This window comes from Cyrtonyx montezumae, unplaced genomic scaffold, assembly GCF_038088225.1.
Source record: "Cyrtonyx montezumae isolate F1298 unplaced genomic scaffold, pur_monq_1.0 scaffold_5, whole genome shotgun sequence".
In the NCBI taxonomy this organism is placed as follows: domain Eukaryota; kingdom Metazoa; phylum Chordata; class Aves; order Galliformes; family Odontophoridae; genus Cyrtonyx; species Cyrtonyx montezumae.
In genome coordinates, this window is record NW_027072056.1 from 9,871,863 (window position 1) to 9,895,684 (window position 23,822).

General features: G+C 36.3%; 1 protein-coding gene across 1 annotated transcript; it reads left to right on the plus strand.

Annotated features, from left to right (window-relative positions):
* Window positions 1-602: 602 nt before the first annotated feature.
* TRPC1 (transient receptor potential cation channel subfamily C member 1) lies at window positions 603-23,314 on the plus strand. Its single transcript, XM_065748588.1, has 13 exons — window positions 603-873; window positions 2,440-2,594; window positions 3,867-3,968; window positions 4,754-4,956; window positions 7,777-7,908; window positions 8,310-8,505; window positions 9,916-10,252; window positions 13,136-13,275; window positions 15,090-15,233; window positions 19,034-19,212; window positions 19,364-19,565; window positions 20,491-20,685; window positions 21,484-23,314. Exons 1-13 carry the CDS (start codon window positions 738-740, stop codon window positions 21,709-21,711), a joined length of 2,349 nt encoding a protein of 782 aa, XP_065604660.1. The 5' UTR covers window positions 603-737; the 3' UTR covers window positions 21,712-23,314.
* The last annotated feature ends 508 nt before the right edge of the window (window positions 23,315-23,822 follow it).

Here is a 23,822-nt window from a genome sequence, read left to right on the forward strand (position 1 = left end):
ATGGATTTTCAGGGTGCAGCCTCATCCCCCTCTTCTCCACAGTGTCCATCCTTATAGCTCAGCTAAAGGGAGTAAGGCTGTGCTGGTGACTACCTGCAGCTTGAGGCGAAGAATTTGGGGATAAGGCCTGGTATGTCATGACTACTTGCATTAAACCACAAAAACAGGAGTTAGGGATGAAAGTTATCCATATATGAAATTAGCTGTCTTTAAATTGCGAAGATAAAGCCATGTTATTTTAAGAGAAAAAGAAGCAATTAATAGCCGTGATGTCTATGAGTATTTCTGTAAGAGTTAACTACTAAAAACGTGTAAAGGCTCAGTTTGCCTGCGGGAGCACAGCCGCAGCTATGCCCCGGGCTCTGTGCTCTTGCCCCTTGCCTCACGGTGGCCCATGCCATCCACCTCCCAGCTCCGGCCAGGCCTGAAGGCACAGACCACCCACACGGCTGTCCCCGGCCCCCTGAACACTCTCAAGGGGGTAGGGCTAAACCGCGGTGCCGGCAGCCGAGCCACAGCCCACGGCCGCGCTCCTCCCGCTGCCACCCGGAGAGGCGAGGCCGCCATTGGAGCCTGCGCAGTGCAGCGGGGAGCGGCCGCCCTGCCCTGCCCTGCCCGGCCGGCAGCGCCGGGTGCCCCCGCCCCGCTCTGCCCGGGGGCGCCGGCGGCGCTGGGGGTCCTCGTACTTCGCGGCCTCGTCCCGCCCGCGCGCTGATGGGCCTGGCGGAGCCGGCGCCATGGCGGCCTTGTACCAGAGCGCCGACCCGTCCGCCTCGGCCTCGCCCAACAAGCTGCTGGCGCTGAAGGACGTGCGGCAGGTGAAGGAAGAGACCACGCTGGACGAGAAGCTTTTCCTGCTGGCCTGTGACAAAGGTACGGGCCCCCTGCTGCGCCCTCAGGAGCCGGGGGCCTCGGGCGCTTGCTCCGAGGCCTGAGCCGCCCTGTCCCTGCGGGCAGCGGTCGGGCGGGGCAGGGGCTGAACGCTCTCCCTGCAGCAGCCCCGCGTCCCGTGAGGCCGCGCCTCAGGCGTGGTTGGCCCGCGTGGAATGGGCGCTGGGCCAGCGTGTTTGTGTTGTGGTCTGTGTTGTGACAGCCGCGTCGGAAAACGTTTGCTCCGTTCGCTTTCAAATAGGCAAGTTAGCTAGGTGCCACCGAAATGTTACCACGGTAGCGAGTGGGAAGTGATTTTCCCATCTAAAATATAATGCTTGTTTACTTTAAGCAGGCATTTGTTTACTTTTAGTGAAGACAGTCTTAAATCACGCTGTTTGTGATACTTTGTCTAAACACATTAGATCCCAAGGCAGGCTATTGATTAATAATAGTGATGAATGGTTATGTGCCCCTATTTAGTAGCCAGCATGTTTATGTGCAGGTTTGCCCACAAACTGTTGGGTTAGTGCACTGTTGGGCAGTGGTTCAGGAGCAACCACTGACCTGGGGAGCTGGGGTGTTCAATGGCAGGTATGTGGACAGATGGACAGACTGCTCACAGCTCTGCAGCTGGTGAAACCTGTCCTGAGGACCAGAGCCAGGTGTAGTGCTTTCAAAGTGTAAACAGAGGCTCAGCTAAAAGGATGCACATTAAAACAACAACAGAAAGAATAAAACAGAAAAAAAAAAAACATCGTAACCTGTCTAGCAGCTGGTTTAGTACTCTTGCAGGCTGTATTTGAAAGTTCTGTAAGTATCCTATAGTAAGGTCTGTCTTTGTCATGGTCCTCTGTGCTGTAAAATAGCTTGTTAGAGACAAAAAATAACCTAAAACTTTTCTCCTTGGCAGCAAGGAGCATTTAAACAGAATAATACCGTACAGGGTGATGTTTGTACTGCTGTATCTGTACATCAGGCAAGAAGGGAAGTGCAAATGTGTACACGACACAGTTAGTTTTACTTGCTTATCAAACTTGCTAGCTTGATTTTTGCAACACTGCAGCATTGTGTTACCCCTACTTTGATGATATTTAAGTTGGAAATAAATAGGGAATGCTAATGTGGCTTCTACTTGAGAGATGCAGATGCCTTTGTGGTGTTGTATAGAGGGCTGCTCTGATGCTGTGGTTTTTACCAAGTAGCATTCTTTGATGTAGTTGAGCTTTGTGGTGTCTCACAAGGCTATGTGTACTGCGTTGCCTTGGTTGAAGTACCTGTGCTTTTATGTATCCATGCAGTTATTTTTAAGACTGGAACTGAGAGACTGGATTAAAGAACATGTCTTACTGCTTTCCTGTAAGAGAACTCTCAGTCTATCTTCAGTTTCCCGTCTGGGGGGAGAATTCTCATCTATCTTGACTTCTTAATTGCTTCGTGTATTCACTGTATTGCCAGTTGAGATAGAATGTTGTCTTGTTTGATTGTAGCTGGTTCTTTAACATGTTCATATGCTCGTACTGCTTTATAATAAGAACACTAAGATGTATTCATATGTTGCTCATACAGGTGATTATTACATGGTTAAGAAACTCTTAGAAGAAAACAGCTCAGGTGAGATGAACATAAATTGTGTGGATGTGCTTGGAAGAAATGCTGTTACCATAACCATTGAAAATGAAAACCTGGACATTCTACAGCTTCTTCTGGATTATGGGTGCCAGGTACACATCACATGGATTACTGAAAATATTGAGTGTAGTCACTGATGTGTGTGGTGTGTTTAATTCATATTTTTTTCTGTTGACATGTCACAATTTAGAAGAAACAGGATCGGTCTTTGCGCATTTTTTTTTTTTTTACAGATAGTGAGAAGAAAGCAATTTGTACAATTACTAATTGACTTTTCTAATGGGGTTTTGTTGACATAGCAAATATATAGTAACATTTTTAATTACGCTCACAATTTTTATTTTAAATGACTTTCCTGTTTTCTCTATGACATATACAGTATCTGAAAGCAAAATAAGTAGTATGTAGTCAGTGCATAACACTAAAATGTTTAGAATGGCAGATCTCATTGGCTCTGGAGCACAATAATTTTTTATAAGGGAGCACAGTTAGATAAATGCACTTTGTCATAGGTTATTTTAAGTTGAGGCAGGCACGCATTTCCGCTGTGCCTTCTAGTAAAACTTGATCTGGGCTAAGGCACAGAGCAGAGGCAGTTTCATATCAACAATGCTTTCTTGACTCTGTTGTGTTGTTATAAGTGTGCTCTGCTACTGCCAGGAGAGTTGTTGCTATGATGGGATTTCAAACAGGCAAAAGAATAATCTTTTGTTAAGTTGTTTAGTACTAGAAAAAAAAAACAAGTGGCTTTCCCCTCCCTGGATCTCCGTTTTAGTGGCAGTACTACAAGCTGCCTTTTTTTCTTTTAAGAAAAGGTTTGAATTTTCTAAAGTGAATTTAAAAGGAAAAAGAATTTAGGGAAAGTGAAAAGCTGTTTAGCTTAACTTCAGAGAAGTCTTAGAGGTAGTCATGTGCCCAGGAAAAAACGTTCGTAATCCTAGCTTTACCTCAGAGCTACAAAGGCAGGGCTGAAGTGTGTGGTGTGTGTGAGCTGTGTTACACAGACAATTGGTTTTTACAATTTTAGTAAACTTTCACACTCTTCCTTATAATCTGTCTTTTAAAACCTGCTTTTTTTTTTTTTGAGTAGCCTGTGTCATCTCTGCTGACAAGTAGGTTTTACAATTGGTTCTTCTGCTCTTCATGCGGTGAAACAAATTCTCAGTAATACTGTGCTAAATCTTGGAATAACCACCTGAGTTTAGATCATATGAAGATTTTTCAGTACTTAGTTTTAAGTAAATAAAATTAATAAGATTTATTTAATTTAATGTATATATATTTAAAGTTTAGTTTGGCTCCAGAATGAGTCTTCATTTTGTTTAAGGTAATGCTATTTTTATGTATAATTTTTCTTTTTTTAGTCATCAGATGCACTTTTGGTGGCTATTGATTCAGAAGTGGTGGGAGCTGTTGACATTCTGCTTAATCACCGACCGAAAAGATCCTCCAGGCCAACCATTGTAGTTGAGTGTTGTTATTCTGTGTTTTTTGGTTGGACAATAGGGGATTGTGTGTTCTGGGTAACTGTGGTATTTAAAACAATGCCTTTAAATGAAATTCTGGATCTCTTAAGCTGACAGAACCTGGATATCAGAGATTACAGCGTTTTGTCTCTTTGACAGAGTATGTTATTTTGCTTTACTTCCTCTAGGAATCCACTGGCTTTATACACTCCAAGTGCTAACAGGTGCAGAGAGAAAAGAAAATACATTGAAACCTCTTAACTTTTTCAGGCAAATCTATAAACGTAAAATCTTTACTTTGAAATTAATCACTTGAAACTTATTTTGATAATGCTGAAGTATAAGTTTCTAGAAGTTTGTTAGTAGAGGTAAGGAAAAGAAGGGAGGGAGTAATGCATTGTGTAGCAATGTGTGTTACAGTCAGGATATTTTTCTTAAGCTTAAATATTAAATATGTTTTTTTATTTTGTTTTTAACCTCAAACTAGAGCAAAAACACTTCATTATACACAGATGTGTTATTAAGAAGAAGGTAGGCAATGAATGTTTGGTTTTCTCTGTAAATAAACCAGAAGTGTTCCTGTGTCTGTTTCTCTTTTTCTGGTATTCACATGAGAAGGGTTTGGATGTTGTTATACTTTTTCATATTGTGAAACTTTGAAAAAAATACTTTGAGAAAGGAATTCATTGGGATTCTATGTTGAGCAGTCAGAAGTAACTTGCATTGAAATTATGGTGTAATAAAGCTGTATGTAATAAATTTATACTTCCTCCATTTTACTCTAGAAACTAATGGAACGCATTCAGAACCCAGAATACTCAACAACCATGGATGTGGCACCTGTCATCTTAGCTGCTCATCGTAATAACTATGAAATTCTCACCATGCTGTTAAAACAAGACATATCGTTACCCAAGCCTCATGCTGTAGGCTGTGAATGCACACTCTGTACTGCAAAAAACAAAAAAGACAGTCTGCGACATTCCAGGTCAGATTTATCAATTATAGACAAACATTATTGTCATATTGTTGTGTTACTTGGGTCAGATTCAGTAAATTTCCTTTTCCTCTTGAGGTGAGGCTTACAAGCTTTCACTGTGTTGTACTTGATACACTTTTTCTGCATATGCTGGCTTTTTTTTATGAGATGGAATGAGGAGGTAGTTAATATTTTTTCCTCTTCAAAAGATTGATGTGTAGTATGGCTTGATGAATGTAAACTAAAGATGTGTTTCTCCAGAATTTTTGGAAGTAGAAGGCATTTTTTCTGAATATGTAAATAGGGAAAGAGATTTTACTGATCTTAACACTATTTCATCTTGTTAACTTGAAAACATGTTTGAAGGCTGAATGTGATTTAATATGTGATAGCTTGGGGGAGAAAAAAATCAGAGTTTGGAAAACTATATGTGGACTCCAACTGCAATATACAATTAATTATTACATATTTATTTCAGCGTGTATCTCAATAACTAAAAGAGAAGGGAAATGAAGGGGTAGTTATTACTGAATTCAGCTGCTACAAGCCACATTCTGGTACCCGTCATAGCATTATCCAGCTGACAGTGCATAATTTACTCCAGTATGAGAAAAGGTGTCATTGTATCCCAAGCAAACAAACAACAGAAACATTTGAGATAATACCTTGTAGCTAAGTGGGTAAACAGGCTTTATTTCAGTCTTCATGAATTGTTAATTCTGGAAGGGTAAAACATTCTTTCAGCTCAGTTTTCTATAGTCTACATCATAGCATTATGACAAAATACAAATGATCTAAATGTAATTGTGATCTCAAATCAAGAAAGGTGTTGTGAAAAATGCATCATAATAAATTAGGTGACTCTTTCCTCTAACATTATTCAAACCTGAGCCCAGCAGAACAAGTATTTTCCTGAGCTCCTCACTAGTTCATTGAAATTTATTTTACAAATTGTTTGTGGTTGCTATTTAGTTGTGTCCAACAAACTGGGAAAACCTTTTATAGCTTAAGACGTTCTAGTTTTCTAAGAAATATTCTGCATACATTTTTATGTCTGTGATAGTTTATTTTTGTATTTGAAACTGTAGTTTCCTTCAGTAATTGGGTGGTCCAAAATGGAAGAGATTTAAAATATACGTGTATGTTTATTAAAAAAAAAAGTCAGAACTTCATGAGAGTTTTTTGGACTTCTGTAAGGTATTTTGGAGGTTGTGTGTGTTAAACGAAGTTTCTTGGTATACATGAAACAGCAGAAATATCAAATTGTTCCAAGTAAGCAGTGGCACACTTCCTGCATATTTTGTTTGGTTCTGGAAGTAAAAAATTTCTGAACTTATGGATATTTGAAGCTAAAAACTAGTCTAACTCATTTGTATAAACAGAATTCTACTAATATAAATCTGTATTGGTATTCCTTCTCATAGAAGTGAAGATCGTTATTGGAATTGAGTGCTTTTAAATTTGTTTGGTGTTGGGTTTTGAGCACTTCAATATAAAGGTTCTATACAGTTGTACTTTTTATACTCTGCTATGTTCAGCAATTGCTAAAACTTGTTATCAACACAGTAGGTTGATACATCTTATTGTCTGCAGAAGAAAGCTGGTCAATGTACTATGAACCTGTAGTAAACAGTACGTGCAGTAATAAGTAAAAAAGCTTGTTCAAACTGTGAAAAAGTTTATGGCTACTGAGGAGCAATGCTGAAGTTTTATGTCACTTTGCATTAATGGATTTAACTGTAGTAAACAGGCCCTTGCAGACCAACTTTACATCTGTAAAGGGTTTCTGCTTCAGAGGGTGAGCAAGAAGTGGGGATTAAAGAGAATGGAAGGCTGTATGTATGTGTATGTAGGACATAATTACTGCAGAATAAAGAAGGTGTGGTAGTGCTAGATATAGGAGAGGAGCAGCAAATTATTTTCACAAGTGTTAATACTGTCACACTGAAAATAATCTTCAAAGGTACAGTGCATGCAATCCTGTTTACGTTGTGTTTTAGCAATGCGTATGCTTCGAAAATACTGCCGTTGTGCAAAACAACTGGAAACTGTTTGAGTAAGTTTGTCTCAGATCTTCTGCTTCTGGACCAGAGGAGAGTTTTCACTTGTACGTCTCCAGTATGGTCCATGGTTTTGACCGTATGATTAACATAAAGGAGTGAGGAATCCAGAACACTTGTGCATGTTGTGGTTTGCACTGATTAGGTGGCTAATAGCTTTGCACAGAGAAGCCTGAGCATGGAATTTAGAAAGCTGCTGGTGCTAATCTGGTTTTGAAGTGAGGAAAGTTTTGAATTGAATATGCTGCTTTGCTTCTCGCATGGATATGAAGAAAGTATACAGGCTCGCTCTTGCCTCTCTTCCTGAGCTAGCTGGGATAGTTTTACCCATCTGAAGTAGCTGAAATACTAATTCTTTTGCCTGCTGCTCCTAACTGTTTTTATTTAAGCTTGTTAGAACAGAGTATTACCTTCAGTGCTTTACTTTCCTCTCAGTTACTTGAAGAACCTAAAGATCTACTATATTACATTTTAGAATGTTGACATTTTGTCAGTGGTATTATTTAATTGGTGTCGTTGTGCAGAAGGTGCTGGTGATGGTTGAAATAGTGAAGAAAGGAAGAAGGTACCAGTTTGGCAGCAAATCTTTGTTACTTAGAGTAATGCAGATTCAAAGTACATGAGGAACAACATGTTCCTTGACATAACTATGCTTAGTGCATTTTTTTCTGGTTTTAGGAAACCTTTTTATTATGCACAGTCTGGAAGGGATTTAAAACTGCTCATCGTGTGAAATGTCTTCATTTTCCTTGATGTTATTTTGTTTTAGGTTTCGTCTTGACATTTACCGGTGTTTGGCCAGTCCTGCTTTAATTATGTTGACAGAGGAGGATCCAATTCTACGAGCTTTTGAACTTAGTGCGGACTTGAAAGAATTAAGCCTTGTTGAGGTTGAGTTCAGGTAGGAATTGGAAAGCACAAACCATCTTGAATACTTGTATGAAGTGACGTAAATAGAAATGTTTGTAAATTAGAAAAGGCTGTGGTTTTAGTTCTTGCTGCTTTTTTTCTTTTTTTTGAATTTGAATGTTTAAACTGATGATTAGAGATAATTTTAAAGTTTGCAATGTCTTCACAGACATTTTGTCAGCTTAATTACTTTATTCTGTCTAGCACAGTTGCAAACTAAACTAAATTGTGATTGTTATGTTACATAGAAACCTGCTCAGAGTTGTCTTATTGGTCTTTAAAAGTGACTTTTTTTTCTTCTTAGCATAATATGCAAGCCCCAGAGAAAAGGAGAGCTAATGGAAACTCTTTTATCAGTGTAATAGTATCTACTGTTTCTGTGTCTATTTCCAGAAATGATTATGAGGAGCTAGCTCAACAGTGCAAAACCTTTGCTAAAGATTTACTTGCACAGGCAAGGAATTCACGGGAGCTGGAGGTTATTCTGAATCACACATCTAGTGATGAACATGTAGACAAACGAGGATTGTTGGAAGAGAGGATGAACTTAAGTCGCTTAAAACTTGCAATCAAGTATAATCAAAAAGAGGTTGGTCTTTGCTGTAGTTTGATAGGCTTTGTATAATATTTTGCTAGTGATTCATTCAATTTACTGATCTGCCTGTAGACATAGAGGTGAGAGCAAATTTACAAGTTACAGAAGAGGAAGTAATGTGAACATTATCTGCATGTGGGAACAGAGAAATACTATTTCAGGATAGTGAGTATTTCCTCTGTATTTACTTCTGGGGAAAAAAAGTGAAATATAGACTATTGCTTTTGAGTGAAAAACTCCAGTATTGGTAATTATCTGTTCAGATCCTCAGTAAATCCTTATGTAGAAAGGCATGGATCCTTAGGTTGCATACATTATTTATCTTGTCTTTAGTTGTTCATCTTTGGCTTAGCCTTTGTCTGTGCTCTGTAATAATTGTGTTAGACTTATGGTGATTTAACATGGCTGCTATTCAGTTATAAGATACTAGTGCCTTCTAGTGTTATCAACATGCAACTTATGTAGTAAGTTTATATTGTGTTTATCTATTGACAAATTATTACTTCAGTTTTGCCATGCTAGTGACTGATAGGCACTTATGGGATTCTACTACAAGGATTAGAGATTGAGAGAAAGCTTCCATGCAAAGTCAATTTTAAGTTGGTATTTTCTGAAAGCATTATAATTCTGTTTGTTGTATGTATGTAAGCTTAAAATGCATGTGGAAGTGTTAAAATAGATAACATTTAAGTCACAAACCACATTTATGGAGTGTATGAGAGCTAGCACTACATGTTCCTGGTATGAATTTAAGAACATAATGAGGTATTTATGGGTTTGTGTTCTTTTGTAACTCCATGCATATCAACACTTGATGTTTGAAGCTACATTTGCATGATCTTCATAACCTTCAATCCAAAATTGTCGTCTTTTGGAAGACTAAATCAAAATAGCTTACTCAGATCTAAAATGAAACCTGCCAAGCAGATGTGTGTTTTTTTAAGTACTGGTGTACATAAAGTTGCATTACTTGTGTTTAGTCCTAGTCTACAAAGTTATTGCATATTGCAGTGTGGATAGTGCATTAAAATAGCATTATCTTGTTCTGACGATGATCTTTACTGTATTATATAATAACTCAGATGATACAGCTGTCTGAAATGTGACATTAGTTTATAAGCTACATTTTTAAGATACTGAAAATCAGAACTTATTTTTAACACAGAAACTATTAAAAGTCTTGTATATAATTCATGTTTAGTTGTTGGCTCTAGAAGGAACTTAAAACAATTAATGTTTATGACTATAGTGGACCCATACCTCTTTTATAGTCTTATGTGATAGTTATTTCAAGTTAATATTTTTCCCATTTCCTGTTTATTGGTGGTTTTCCTCTGTTTGAAAATTAATAATTGCTGTTAAGAAATGTGAGATTGATTTCTTGTTTATTTTCTCTTTTTCCAGTTTGTTGCTCAATCTAACTGTCAGCAGTTTCTCAATACTGTGTGGTTTGGACAGATGGCAGGCTATCGGCGCAAGCACACATGCAAAAAGATTTTGACTGTTCTGATGGTTGGCATTTTCTGGCCAGTTCTGTCCCTGTGTTACTTAATAGCACCTAAATCACGAGTAGGTCGTATAATTCATACTCCGTTTATGAAGTTTATTATTCATGGAGCTTCATATTTCACATTTCTTCTATTACTTAATTTGTACTCCCTTGTCTACAATGAGAATAAGAAGAATACGATGGGACCTGCCCTTGAGAGGATAGACTATCTCCTGATAATATGGCTGATTGGTAGGTATGGTTTGAGCCGGATGACAGTTGCTGACGCTGACTGAACAATAACAATTTGTGCTACCTCTCTATAAAATCATCATTATATTAATAGCTCAGCACAGGTTTCATCTTTGAAGGATTGTATTACAAGGGAAGAAGGGCGTTTGGAAAAACACAGTGATATGTTACCACAATTTCTGGTTATCACAGAAGGTGAGATGTCAGAGGTTTTGGATTTTGGAGAATCTAACAGGAAAAAGGTGAATTTTATTTCAGAAGCACAGGTAACATTTTGAGTGATGCAAGTGAGTAGGAAATGTACAGTAAAAAATTAATGTTAAAGCTCATCTTCATAGATTTAGGGCATTTTAAATTTCAAATCTAAATAATAATAGCACAAGGGGGAAGCTGTGTTCATCAGCTGGTTTTTATCTGGTGTTAATGAATTGATTTCAGATGTTGCCTTATTTTTTTTCAGAAGTTATTATGAATGGTCAGTGTTATTTAGTATGTAGTCAGTTTAATCATTGTGAGACGACTTCACATTACTTCATCAGCCAACAATCTATCAAGTTTATCATTTCTTCCAATTCTGTTTTCCCCTATTAACAGCTTTCAATTTCTGTACATCATTGTCACTGATTATAACAACTGTACCTGAAGTGATCCTTGTTAATTTTGGTTTATGCAGTAGAGGGAGCACAGATATAATGTTTGTTGAACAGATTGCTCATGAACTTTTGTTTTAGTTGAAAATTCATTACATCTTTCCAAAATTTCTTTTGCTTGATTTTTGTTTCTTTTTGTTTAAAAAAGTCAAAGTTTGATTTTTGTTTCTTTTTGTTTAAAAAAGTCATTAAAATTTGACACATGAACCATTGAAATTTATAACTTAATATGAGGTAGTTAAATATTTATCATTGATGCTTATGTGGTTGACTACAATTTTAAAAAGCAGTGATATATTTGGAAACAGTTTTCATCTAAATAGTTCTGTGTAGATTGTTTGTTTCATTGGTAATTATGATTATTGTTAGCTCTGTTAAAAGTATTGAGTAATTTATGCAGATTTTTTGAAATCCCCAGTAATCTGCCATATAAACACATGCAAGTCTTAATTGGAAAAGTTTGAGTACAGGGTCCAGGCATTACAGACTTCTCCTCTGTTCTGAGAGTTGATGTCTGGTTTAGATGTTCTCTTAGTCCATCACATCTAATGTAGAAAGAAGATAAGTGATTAGGTGGTCCTGGAAATTTCAATGAAAGTGCATAGAAACATTTTGACTTCTTCATGTGGTATTTTAACATGCAGACTCCAGCCAGGATTGAAAAAATACCTGCAAATAACATCAACCACTAAAATCCAGTTGTTTTTCACGTCATTGCATCCTAAATTTACTTAATTGGTTTTATCTTTAGTTTAAGTGCATCTTTCTGAATAATGTGTTTTAGAATTCTGTTGTGAATATTCAGTAGTAATGTATTTAGAAAACAGGTGATGAAGTTGAATAGAAGAACCAAATAACAAGAACTTATCAGAATGGTCTTACAGAGCCCTACTAATGTACTTCTAAAAATCATTGTCAAAATAATGACATGAGAATTTCTAAGACCTTAATTGTAGCAGCAAATTTTGTATTTTGTGGATTAATTTACAAAATCATAAACAGTTTAATTTTTCTTTCGGAATCATGAAAGCTTATTTCCCATCAAAATACAGAAAATTCAAATTCTTCTCTGTGGAGATAATTATGTCTTCTACATCTCTGGCTTCATCTGCTGATCCTTTAAACATTTCAGTGTGAGATCCGTGGTGATTCTATGGAGCATGCAAAGTTTCTGATTTAGAAGCATTTTCTTAATTATGAGGAAGAAAAATATTTATGCAGATCTTTTAGTTAACGATGCACAACACATTTTTTGTTATACCTGTCAACATAGCTGTAAATCTGATTGAACAAAAAGTTGTGGATAGGTATTTGATTTATTTATTTTTTCCATTCTCTTGATCTCGCTCATACTGGGCTGAAGTCCAGTTTAACTAGCAGTAACAAGCATGCTGCTTTTCTCTTGGACTACATGTAGAGGCACACATCTGAAGTATTCTGAAAACATTAACTTATTATTCATAAAAATCAAAGATGTCATATTTCATCTAACAGTCATTTCAATGTTTATAAAAATATCAGCCTGTTTCAGACATTCAATTAGTAGATTTATCAGCTCTATCTTTCTGCATAGCTCTATCTTTCTGTATGGACAGGTATGGTTAGCAGTGGTAAAATTCAGTTTGCTATAACGATCCTGAATATTTGTATGTCTGTCACTTTAACTTCTAATTTTTGCAATCTTAGGCCACACTCTCTTTTCTCTTATATTACATAATGTCAGGGTAGGAAATGTTTCTACTGATTGGATCTTTTTAGTGACAGCTACTGAGCTGAATATTCTGTAAGAATAATTTTATAATACATATACACCTCCAAGAATACATGATGTTTTTTATAGGAATGTGAGGCTATATTGTGCTTTTGGAAAAAAAGTGAATACTTTCCCTTCAGGGAAAAAGAAATCTGTATTATTGCCCTCTACCTCTTCTGAAACTGAGTCTTTTCTATAGACATTTTTCCTGCAGTTCATTTCTTCTCATGCACTTTCTATTGTTGACTGTATTTTTCAGTTTGGAAAACAGACTTGAAAGATTAAATATTTTCTTGCCTTATGAGAAATGCCTGTATTCCATGCAGTGTTTTTAGTAAATTTATGTAGTTCTCTTTCTGTTTCCTAAACTTCATTTACAAAACCCAGTCAGAAGTGTTTTACTTATAGTAGAGCATCTATTCAGTACAATAGCTTGACTACTCTGCTTTTCAATTTTTTTTTTCTCCCTTCCCACTGCAGGTATGGTGTGGTCAGATGTTAAAAGACTCTGGTATGATGGTCTAGAAGACTTTTTAGAAGAGTCACGTAATCAGCTTAGTTTTGTCATGAATTCCTTGTATTTGGCAACTTTTGCTCTCAAAGTAGTTGCCCATAACAAGGTGAGCACCCATCTTCATAAAACATAAGCTCCTCTGAAGATAGACTGAGCAAATATAGAAGTTCTTTTTTTGTTTTTTTTTTTGGAACAGAAAATAGAGGTTACATCTGAGATAGACTATACTAAAATTGATTTTGAAACCAAAGTGTTTGGCAGTGCTTTAGGAATTGTATGCATTTGATCTAGCTATAGCTTATTTCTATAAATGTCGTTCTAGTACATGGCCACAAGACATGCAAGATTGATTACATGTTGTGTGTTAGTAGTTGACTATTACAGTTGAGTGCTGCAGTGGTAATAGCCTACTGCACTGATGTGGGTTAGACTTTTGAGTTAGTAATGCTCTGTGGTATAGGCTGTCTCTGTCTCGTTGTGTTTTGAAGGAGAAGTTGAAAAGGAAGTTAGAGAATTCATAAGACAGCTTCAAGAAGTCAGGAACGTTGAACAGGCTAAATGTCCTTTTTACGAACTGGTCTGGTCTTCTGAAAGGCTCAGTCCTTGTCTGGGAACTCCTCCCATATAGCTTTTCTGATCTGGCATTTGAGGTAGCCTGATTTCACAGGCCAGTACATGTGCAGAAGTCAAATAGTAACCTATGTATTTAGATTGCCTAAATTTTTTTGATAACAGAATTTTCTTTAGTTTTTGATTACATATGTTCAAACATTATAGGTCATTGGTTTTGTTGTTCTTGGGGTGTTGTTTTGTTTTAAAGTGAGGAGGAAAAGGCCCGAGGCTTTAGAAGAGCCTTGTCTTTTCTCTGTGAAAAACCATCTGGATCTGATTGAAGATGCAAGTTGTGAATATGATCATTTCCATTCTGTTGCATGTGTTGTTAACAGCACAGCATGTGGCAAGCTGCCAGACCAGTTGAATATGAATATTTTAGTAAAATCCAAGCCAGTGCAGTAGCACCATTATTTTGTATTGCAAACTGTGAGTTGACAGCTGTCTGGCAGTTGAGAAGAACTAAACCAGTTTATTTCTCTTCCAGCCTAACATTTGGCTTATTTACCCTGTTATTTATGTTATTGATTCAGAGACTAGTAGGCATTTGGAAAGGAGATCTCTCCTTGTAGAAAATAGAATGCCATGTTTGGCTGCTTTTAGAACCATTTGGTTTGGAACTAACACAGATAAACAGTGACAGTTCCTTTGCTGAGATAAGTTCACTTTGCTGCTGAATTATTATCTTTTTGGAGATGTAAGAGTACTGTCCTATTTGCAGAGGCACATGGTGACTTTTTGCCAATTTTATATGACAAAAATTATCTTTACTGTTTATAAATAATTTAGCAAACCAAATAAAAATGTCTTTTTAGCATCTTAGCTCTGTATTATAGGCACTGAAGCAGTAAGAAATAAGGATACAGAAGCACTTATACGCATACAGTTGCAGTATATTCAAAGACATAAGCTAGTTAGTTGTGAAGGCTTTTTATGGTCTTTTGTTGTTTTTTTTCCAGCAGAGTTTTAATGTTGTTTTTAACTGGGGCCTATTATACTAGGCAGTGCACATGTTTTTAATAGTAAATAAGTCTCTTTTTATCAGCCATACAAAACTGAGTAAAAGGGGGAGCAGAACAGAAGAATAAATGTTTAGAAATTAGTGAGGAGCAGAATTAGGGGTTGAATGTAAGTTGCCTATCTTCTGTCTCCCTCTGAAACGTCTTTAAATTGCCCTTGTCAAAAAGGAAATACATGGAAAAAAAGCTCTGTCTATGAATCACGTGTCAATTTCTTTTATGCTATTACCTGGGTAAATTTCTGTACTTACAGTGTGAGTGATGTCAGTTTGTCCTTTTTACATTGCAGTTTCATGATTATGCTGAAAGAAAGGATTGGGATGCATTCCATCCTACATTAGTGGCAGAAGGTCTTTTTGCATTTGCTAATGTTCTAAGTTATCTGCGTCTCTTCTTCATGTACACAACCAGCTCTATTCTGGGACCACTCCAGGTAAATGTCACCAGTACTTAAAAAAATATTAATCATGATCTTAATTTGCTGTGAAGAGTCTTACTAGAAAAAAGATAAAGGAAGGTAAGAAAGGTAGAAAGTAAAAATGATATTGCATTGATATTTTCATGCTTTTTTTTAATCTCTCATGCTGGTTTAGATAAGGATAGGTAAGGAAATTTCTAGAAGACATTTAATTCACTTGTAATATTTTTATAATGGGAATCATACTGTCTTTTTGTTTTCTCGTTACCATAATGTTTTGACTAAGTGTCTGAAGTTTGAAAAGGATAAGAATCTTCCTGTAAAGTTCTGTGCAAATAGCAGTCCTGACTTTATTATTAAAAGGTAAATGAATGAGATGTGTAGTGCTGAAGAATAACTAAAAGCATTTCTGTTTGTTGGTGTTGTCAGTGAAGTTGAGTGGAATTGAGCAAATTGCTTTGGTTTAAAAAACAAAAATCATCATAATCCTCTTTATAGCCAGGAGAATGAGATACTTCTTTCTTTCTTTGAATTTTCTTGAGCCTTCCCATGCGTAATAGTGACAACGTAGAAAAGTATTTTCTGTGTGTAACATGTTTGATTAATTGATCTGAGGGTTGAAGGGAAGCATTAACAGTTGTGTATAATGGTGGAACATTAGAAACCACAGCAGTTTTATGTTAAATGTGTAATTTTTTTCACTTAAAGTTGCATTTTAAACTGTTCTTGTGAATTTAATTTTCTTCTCCTGGATTGAGAACAGAAATTGAGGATTGTAATGAATTTATGCCATGTGATGGGTTTTTTTTGTTGGTATCGATGTTCTCGTCTTTGAAGCACAGACCCGGTCATCTTAGTAGCTTTGTGCTGATGCTCATTGCAATAAAAGTCAAATAATATTAAGTGAACTTTTGAGGGTCCAGTATGGCACTATATAGAATGGCAAGTGTCTCAGGGATAGGGGAGGGAATCTAAGCTGTTAAGTCACCACACTTAGGATGCAGTTACCTCACCCAAACTTTTTTTTGATTGAAAGGAGGAAGGCAGCTTTCTTCCAAAAAAATTTGTGACTGAAAGTCACATCTTAGTCCAGTGATACAGTGTATAGCAGCGTTTTCTTCCCATGTTTTCCTGTTTAGCTTCAGTCCTCAGCACAGGCTGTTTCTTTATTTTTCCTTTCATTTTATTTTGAAAGGCTAAAGCCCTCACAAACTGAGGCACCCCTTTTTCTAAAGACACAGATTAATGAGGAAAAAAACTTTGCTTAGTTAATAATTCCAACTTCTCTGGCCATGGCCCTTGGGAGATTTGTGATAACAAGTCAGAGTGCTTTCTTAACCTGATGTGATTTTTTTTTTTTTTGTAATTGGGGGTAATGCAGTTAGTGATTATACTGATGGAATTGGTCCTAATAAATCAAATCAGTGCTTTTACCTGTCTCCTAATGAGCAGAACTAATTTTAAGTGCTTATATTAATCAAGTTTGATGTAGAGGGATCCTGTAAGAAGCATTATCACTGCTAATTATAAAGACAGAATTAATATTTGAGAGAAGTTTCTTATTTATTTATTTATTTATTTATTTTCAAGTTCTCGCTATTCAGCTAGTGCTACACCAAAGGCAGTACTGGAATAGGTAACTCTGGCTTAGTTAAATAGGTCTTGTATCAAGGTTTCAGGATCTAGCCAGAAATCTCCAATTGAGGGTACATTTCATTTAAAGACTTGAAATACTTAATTTTGCTGCACAAATAATTATTCTTTGGAATATTTTACATAAAATCATTTTGTGAAAAATAGATCTTCATTTAATTATGGTTCTTAAAATCATGGTGAATTGGGCTTTGTTTGTAGTTCTTATAACCAATTAAATAATGCTTGAAGGCACTTCTTTTTCTTCTTGCTCTTTTATCTAATTATGTTGTTGTTAATTATTGTTATATTTTTTATTTTATTTATATTTTAATGGAAATCTGCTTGTATACTTACTTTTTTTAAAGTCTTGATGTTGCAGTAAGTATTAAGCTTGTACAAATTGATTGAACATTGAAGTCTCCACATTTTAAAGAGGTTCACTGTTTAATGTGTGTATTTATTTATGTGCTAGATCTTTCACAAGTTTTTTAATAGGAGCCTGTGTTATGAAATTTTCCAAGTAAATAAAAACAGTCAACAGTCACTTCATTCAGTGGCACACTGAAGCTTATGTTATTCCTGTTGGCCAGTACAGCTTGTGCAACAGCTCTTACAGTATTCTGTGAAAGTAGGTCACAGAGTTCAAATAGTGGTAATCAAATATGGCATGGTAACCCAACGGTGTGCACTGGGGGGGGGGGGAAAGGCAGCTACTGTGTTCACTTGGCTAATAGAGTTATTTTTAAGCATTTGGTTACTTTACTTATTGACTCATAAACCCTGTTCTAACACAGAGTTATAGGTTGTCTCTGTGTGGTGGGTTTTGCTTTTTGTTTGTTAGACTGATTGATTGATTAACAGAACATAGAATAGTTTTGCTCTAAATTAGGTTTGTTGGTCTCATTAGATTTCAAGTGCTTAGTAATTCTAAGTACTTAGGATAAAACAGCATAGTTGTATGAAAAAAGCAACTGGAATTTGGTTTGTGTTACTTACTCCAAACAAAAAGGTTTTGGGTTGTTTATTCATTTTCTATGTGTTTCTTTTAGCTTTCATCTGCTTTGTGACTCTCTTGTATGGGAACACAAGTCAGTTAGAATGTAAATGCTATTTTTTATTTGTTTGCTTTAAAAGATAAATGTGATAAAATAGTATGGTAGGGATTTATTCTTCTGGTCAAATGATATGTAGTTGCTAATTCTCCTAAAGTTTGTGTCAGTGGCAGATTGCAAAGAATTTGAGAGAATCTGCTGTGCCTCTGGGATGCTCAGTGAGCCTCCTGCAGCATGAGAGGGAGCAAGAGCAGGAGCTGACACTTAGTTTCACAGTAAACTTGTACTTGAAGAACCTGACTAGTGATGTCATTCTGGACTATTGATTTGGTGCAGATTGATTTGTATAGTATTAGGATATACACAGGATAGTTAGTATAGAAGATTAGATGTATCTAAACCCATTTTATATATTTGTGTTCTTTATAATAGTAAATTGGTCACTGAAGAAGTTTGTGGGAAGAGTAATTTAAATACTGTGAACGGTTGATTATCTCTGCATAAAAATTTTATTGTGTTTACGACAAAAACAAATCAACTGGAACAGCACTGGAAAGTTCTCATGCTAATTTTTTTTTTAATGCTGTACTTATACTGTTGCAAACTTCCATGTAGGATGTCTTGAAATGGAAACTAATGGTCTGAATTTAATGTCATATCTTCTATACTTTCCAGCCTTCAGATTTTATGTGCTTACGCACCTGTGTAATGTGTATACTTTAAATCTTACGTAAAGTATACCATGAATTAATGGTCTTAGATGTGCTGTTTTTATTTGTGGTGAATTGTGATTCCAAATGCTTTATTAGTTCAATATCTTCATTGAATGTTTTCTTAGCTTTCTATTGTAGTAGTTGTATTGAAATTCATCACCATTAACAGTGTGAATGCAATGTAAGGTGTACGTGATATTAAAAAAATATGAACATATAACAGATTTTCTCTGAATAACTAAAAGCTGTCACTGAAAAATAATGCAAGGATATCTCCCAATTATGTGATCTGTTTAACTTATTCATGTTTAGCATCTTAAATATCTAGCTTTTTGTTGTTATTGATAAAAGTCTGAAGGGGGATTAAAACAGTATTAGGTGATGTACTAAAACAGGCAATACATCTGTTTCACAGATTTCAATGGGACAGATGCTGCAAGATTTTGGAAAATTTCTGGGCATGTTCCTCCTTGTTTTGTTCTCATTCACAATTGGATTGACACAACTTTATGATAAAGGATTTACTGTAAATGAAGAAGAAAGGGACTGTGCGGGTATTTTTTGTGAAAAGCAGAGCAATGACACATTCCATTCGTGAGTTGATGCCTATGAATTAACTGAATTGTTCTGACCCTTAATTCCCAGTAATTAAACAAAACCAGAATTTTTCACTGAACTTGAATTTACGTTCACTAAACTCTTGTGAATTTTGCTTTACCTAACCATGTTTTTCTTGTTTTTGTAGGTTTATTGGAACATGTTTTGCTCTGTTCTGGTACATATTCTCCCTGGCACACGTAGCAATCTTTGTCACGCGCTTCAGCTATGGTGAAGAATTACAGTCTTTTGTGGGTGCTGTTATTGTTGGCACCTATAACGTGGTGGTTGTGATAGTACTAACTAAACTCCTTGTGGCAATGCTTCATAAGAGTTTTCAGCTGATAGCAGTAAGTGTTTCTGATTAATTGTCAGTGTCTGCTAGCTGTACCTTAGATTTTATACAAATTTCTTTCTACATAGTGTAAATTAATCTGTAGACCCCCTTGGATGAGCTCTTCCTCTAAGTTCACAAGTGGACTGTGTTTTCCTTCAGAAATGAACGTCTTGTTTGCTTTGGTCCAGATAAATTTAAGAAACTTTACATGTTCCTATAGCAGATTCAGAGCTTTGGCCCTCTAGGAGTTGAAGAGTTTCTTGTTGCAGTGGCTGTTCAAGTCCATATTGTGTTCTTGATAAAGTGTGGTACTTAAAATTTGGGGCATTTAATGTGGAATTTATACCCCAGTAGTTGAATTTTCTATTTAAGCCAGATCATACAATGAATTGATGTAATTCATATTTTAATTATTTAATATAGTAGAACTAGGTAAGTGTTTCTCTCTACTCAGCTTGAGTAAGGCTGCACCACATACTGTGTTTGGTTTTGGGCTCCTCACTTCAAGAAGGACATTGAACTTCTGGAGCATGTCCAGAGACTGGCAATGAAGATTGTAAAAGGACTGGAGCACATGCATTATGTATGAAAAATGGTTGAGGGAACTGGGGTTATTTAGCCTGGAGAAAAGGAGGCTCAGGGAAGGCTCACTGCTTACTACAACAACCTGAAAGGAGGCTGTAGCCTGGTGGGGGTCAGTCTCTTCTGCCAAGCAACAAGAGATAGGACAGGAGGAAATGGCCTCACCTGGAAGCCCTAACCCTTCAGGGGAGGTTTGTGTTAGATATTTAGAAAAAAATACGTACTGAAAATATTGTGAAGCATTGGAAAAGGCTGTTCAGTGGAGTAGTCACCATCCCTGCAGGTATTCAAAACATGCATGGGTGTGGTCCTTACTATTTTGCTTCTGATCTCTGTTCATCTTTCTGATGCCGTAGAATCATGAAGATAAAGAATGGAAATTTGCTCGTGCCAAGCTTTGGCTTAGCTATTTTGATGACAAATGCACATTACCTCCACCTTTCAATGTTATTCCATCTCCCAAGACAATCTGTTACCTCTTCAACAGTCTCAGTAAATGGATCTGCTCTCATACATCAAGTGGGAAAGTGAAACGTCAGAACAGCCTTAAGGTAAGGAATGGGGAGGAGGCTCTGAAAATGGAAAGGCACTGCTTACTTAAATGAATCAGCATATTGCTGTATGAAGCTGCCTGTCACGTGGTGAATGCTGCTGAGATAATTAGGAATGCTACGATAATGTCTGTTACATCCAAGGTATGAAGAATAGGTTGTGGCTGTGTATACTAAATGAGATTCTATTAACTTTCTTTTTGGGGAATTACCCTTTTCTTTGTACCCCTTCCAACCTACCCCACCACCCAATTCCCCCAGCAGTGCTCCAGACATTGGAAACGTACAGAAAACCACAAGGAAGTATGTGCTAATCTCAAGAATTGTGAGGTTAGAGAGTATGTTTACAGGAAGGTAATTGCTTTTAAACTTAACTAAAGCCGTATGAAAATAAGTAACCAGATAGGAACACTGAAACATCTCATTTTGGGAAATGGGGGGCAATTTTTTCTTGAATAAACATTTTCATTGTACCTTGTAATTTTGTCTTGCTGACCAAAAAAAAAAAAAGTATTCAAAGTCTTTATAGAACATACTGAAAAACATTAGGGATTATGGAACTTGGGATTGCTCATGAGAGTATCACCAGTGTAGTAGGTTAAAAATTCATTGAGATGGGATAACAGATTATTATTTAATTTTAAATCATTCTAACAGTTTACTTGCATTGTACGCTTTTGCACATCAGGTTATATATATTGCAATTACTTTCTTATTTTGTTCCTTTTTATTCTAGAATTGTATACAATCTTTAGGGCTCAAAAATTCTGCTTAGTAAATGTGTAATTTTTTTTAAAGGAATGGAGAAATCTGAAGCAGAAGAGAGATGAGAATTACCAAAAGGTGATGTGTTGCTTAGTTCACCGTTACTTGACATCTATGAGGCAGAAGATGCAAAGCACGGATCAGGCAACTGTGGAAAACCTAAATGAACTGAGGCAAGACTTGTCAAAGTTCCGGAATGAGATGAGAGACCTGCTTGGCTTTCGAACTTCGAAATATGCTATGTTTTATCCAAGAAATTAAGGTTACCTTTTCAAATGAAAGGTTCATCTTAGTTGAAAGTGGGGACCTAATTTTGTTGATGTACTAAAGGGAAAAGGAGATGGTTGCACAACAGTACATTTGAAAATACTTGTGTGAGTTGCAGCTAGGTAAGGAATTGATGGAAATAAATGCAAAAATAGTTACAGTAATTTTCTTAACCTCTTAATGTGTATATAAAATCTGTATATAAGTATTTTTTTTAATGTTCCTCAGACCGTGGCTGTCAGGTGTCAGAGCTTCATAAGTAGCACAATACGTTTATTTCTTCTATTTTTGCTGCTTGTTCCTTTTTGATACTTTTTCAAGTTGTGGGAGAAGATGGACTTTTTAAAACAAAAATCAGACTGTTTATTTTTAATAGAAATGTTGGATATAGAATAAGAAACAATTTCCAGCATAGTTGGAAATCATGTTTGGCTGTAGGTTACAGTACTTGTGAAATCTGCATGGCACTGGAAGTGTCAGGTTTTGTGTATTATGTTGACTGTGTCCTAATGTTTCTACAATACAGAAAATGGAATCAGGACTTCCCATTCATGGGTACAATGAAAGTTTGGGCTCAAAATGGACTAAATGTTTCTAGGATGTTTATGGATTTATGAAAGACAATCAATTTCTACTGGGATTTTTCAGCAGTGCCTCAGAAGTATGTTTAACTGTGTATGATAAAAGTAGGAGTGGAATTTTTAAAGTAATCTATCAGGTTTTAAACTGGTGATTTAACAAAAATGAGGTGGAGGTGTGAATGCTGTTCTTCCAAAGCTGAATAGTTCTCTGAAACATTGTATGCTTCTTTCTGTGGGAACATACAATGTATCTGAGTATTGGACTTGAAGTAGTATGTAAGGTCTTGCTTTACAGAGGTTTTACACATCCTATTTTAAAACTTTCTTTTTTTTTTTTTCCTAGCTGCTGTTGTTGCAAATTTAAAACTTTGTGTGTGTCAGGAGTATTACGTTTTGCAAAAACATGATTTAACTTCATTTATGATGGACCGTAAGGGCTTCGATAATTTTCTGTGCTGGAAGGTCCTTTGTGGTTTATATGCTTACATATAATTCAAGTTGACAAGCTGTAATTGAGAAATGTGAGATTCCTGTATTTTTAATTATGAAACAAGTATATTTATGACAGCTGAAGGATTTGTTCAGAATTTTACTGTTATGGTGGTGCTCTTTGAGAATGGTCTTATGTCCAGAAGGCGCAGGTAGCCATAATGGTCTTTGACCAGGCTGATAGAAAGTGGAGGCTTACATAAATGTTTACTTTTCTTGAAGGGATTCTTATAAAACTTTTTCTTGTAAAGGTAATATATTTTCTGTACTATGAGATTAAGCATATCCAAACTGGGGTTTAATACGACGCATCCAGAAGTCCTATGGTATGGAGGCATTCTGAGCAGCCTCTTGTCTCTGCACATGAATAAGAATCTAACCTCTTGTCTTGAATGCAAAAGGTGACTGAATTTTGTTTATGGATAGGGATCTCATGTTTAAATAATACATCTACATATAGATTGTGCTGTACATGTTCTGTATATCTGAGATAGACCCAACAAATAAAAGCTCTGTGAAAAGTGTAATTGTATGGTCATATTTGAAACACCCTGTTTTAAATAACACGTTGAAAGTAATTGCTTTGCCATGTTAAGGTAATAAGTGTGAGGAATATAGCTAGTATTAATGTGTTACTGTTTTTTTTTTTTTTTTTGTCCTTGTAGAACTATCCTTCTAATTTAAAGTTGTGTAAACAGCTTCCTGCAGTGCCATCAAGCAGTTACCTGAATTAGTTTCAATCAAGCTAGACTGGATTCTAGATGCAGTGTTAGCTGCTTGGCACTTGACTCATCCTGGTTAGTTCTTCTGTGAAGCTGGATATGTTTGTTGGTGTGCAGCTGTTTCTAACTGCTTTTGTTATGTTAAGCAGTCACAGACACAACTCAAGGCTTGTGTTAAACCTGTGGGTTCCCGACATTTTGTTTGCTCCTGAAATATGTACTTGTAAAGTGCTGAGTATCATAAGAGAAGTTTGTTGCCTGTAGTGTATTAGAGGTACGACTCCTTTAATCTGTTGCATTTTGTTTGAAAGCT

Bases quoted from the DNA above. Each gene is read 5' to 3' on its own strand.
- TRPC1 (XM_065748588.1), top strand. From the start codon at position 738: ATGGCGGCCTTGTACCAGAGCGCCGACCCGTCCGCCTCGGCCTCGCCC. The intron at 15,234-19,033 runs GTAAATGTCACC...TCTGTTTCACAG, and splicing joins CTATTCTGGGACCACTCCAG to ATTTCAATGGGACAGATGCT. The intron at 19,566-20,490 runs GTAAGTGTTTCT...CTGATGCCGTAG, and splicing joins AGAGTTTTCAGCTGATAGCA to AATCATGAAGATAAAGAATG.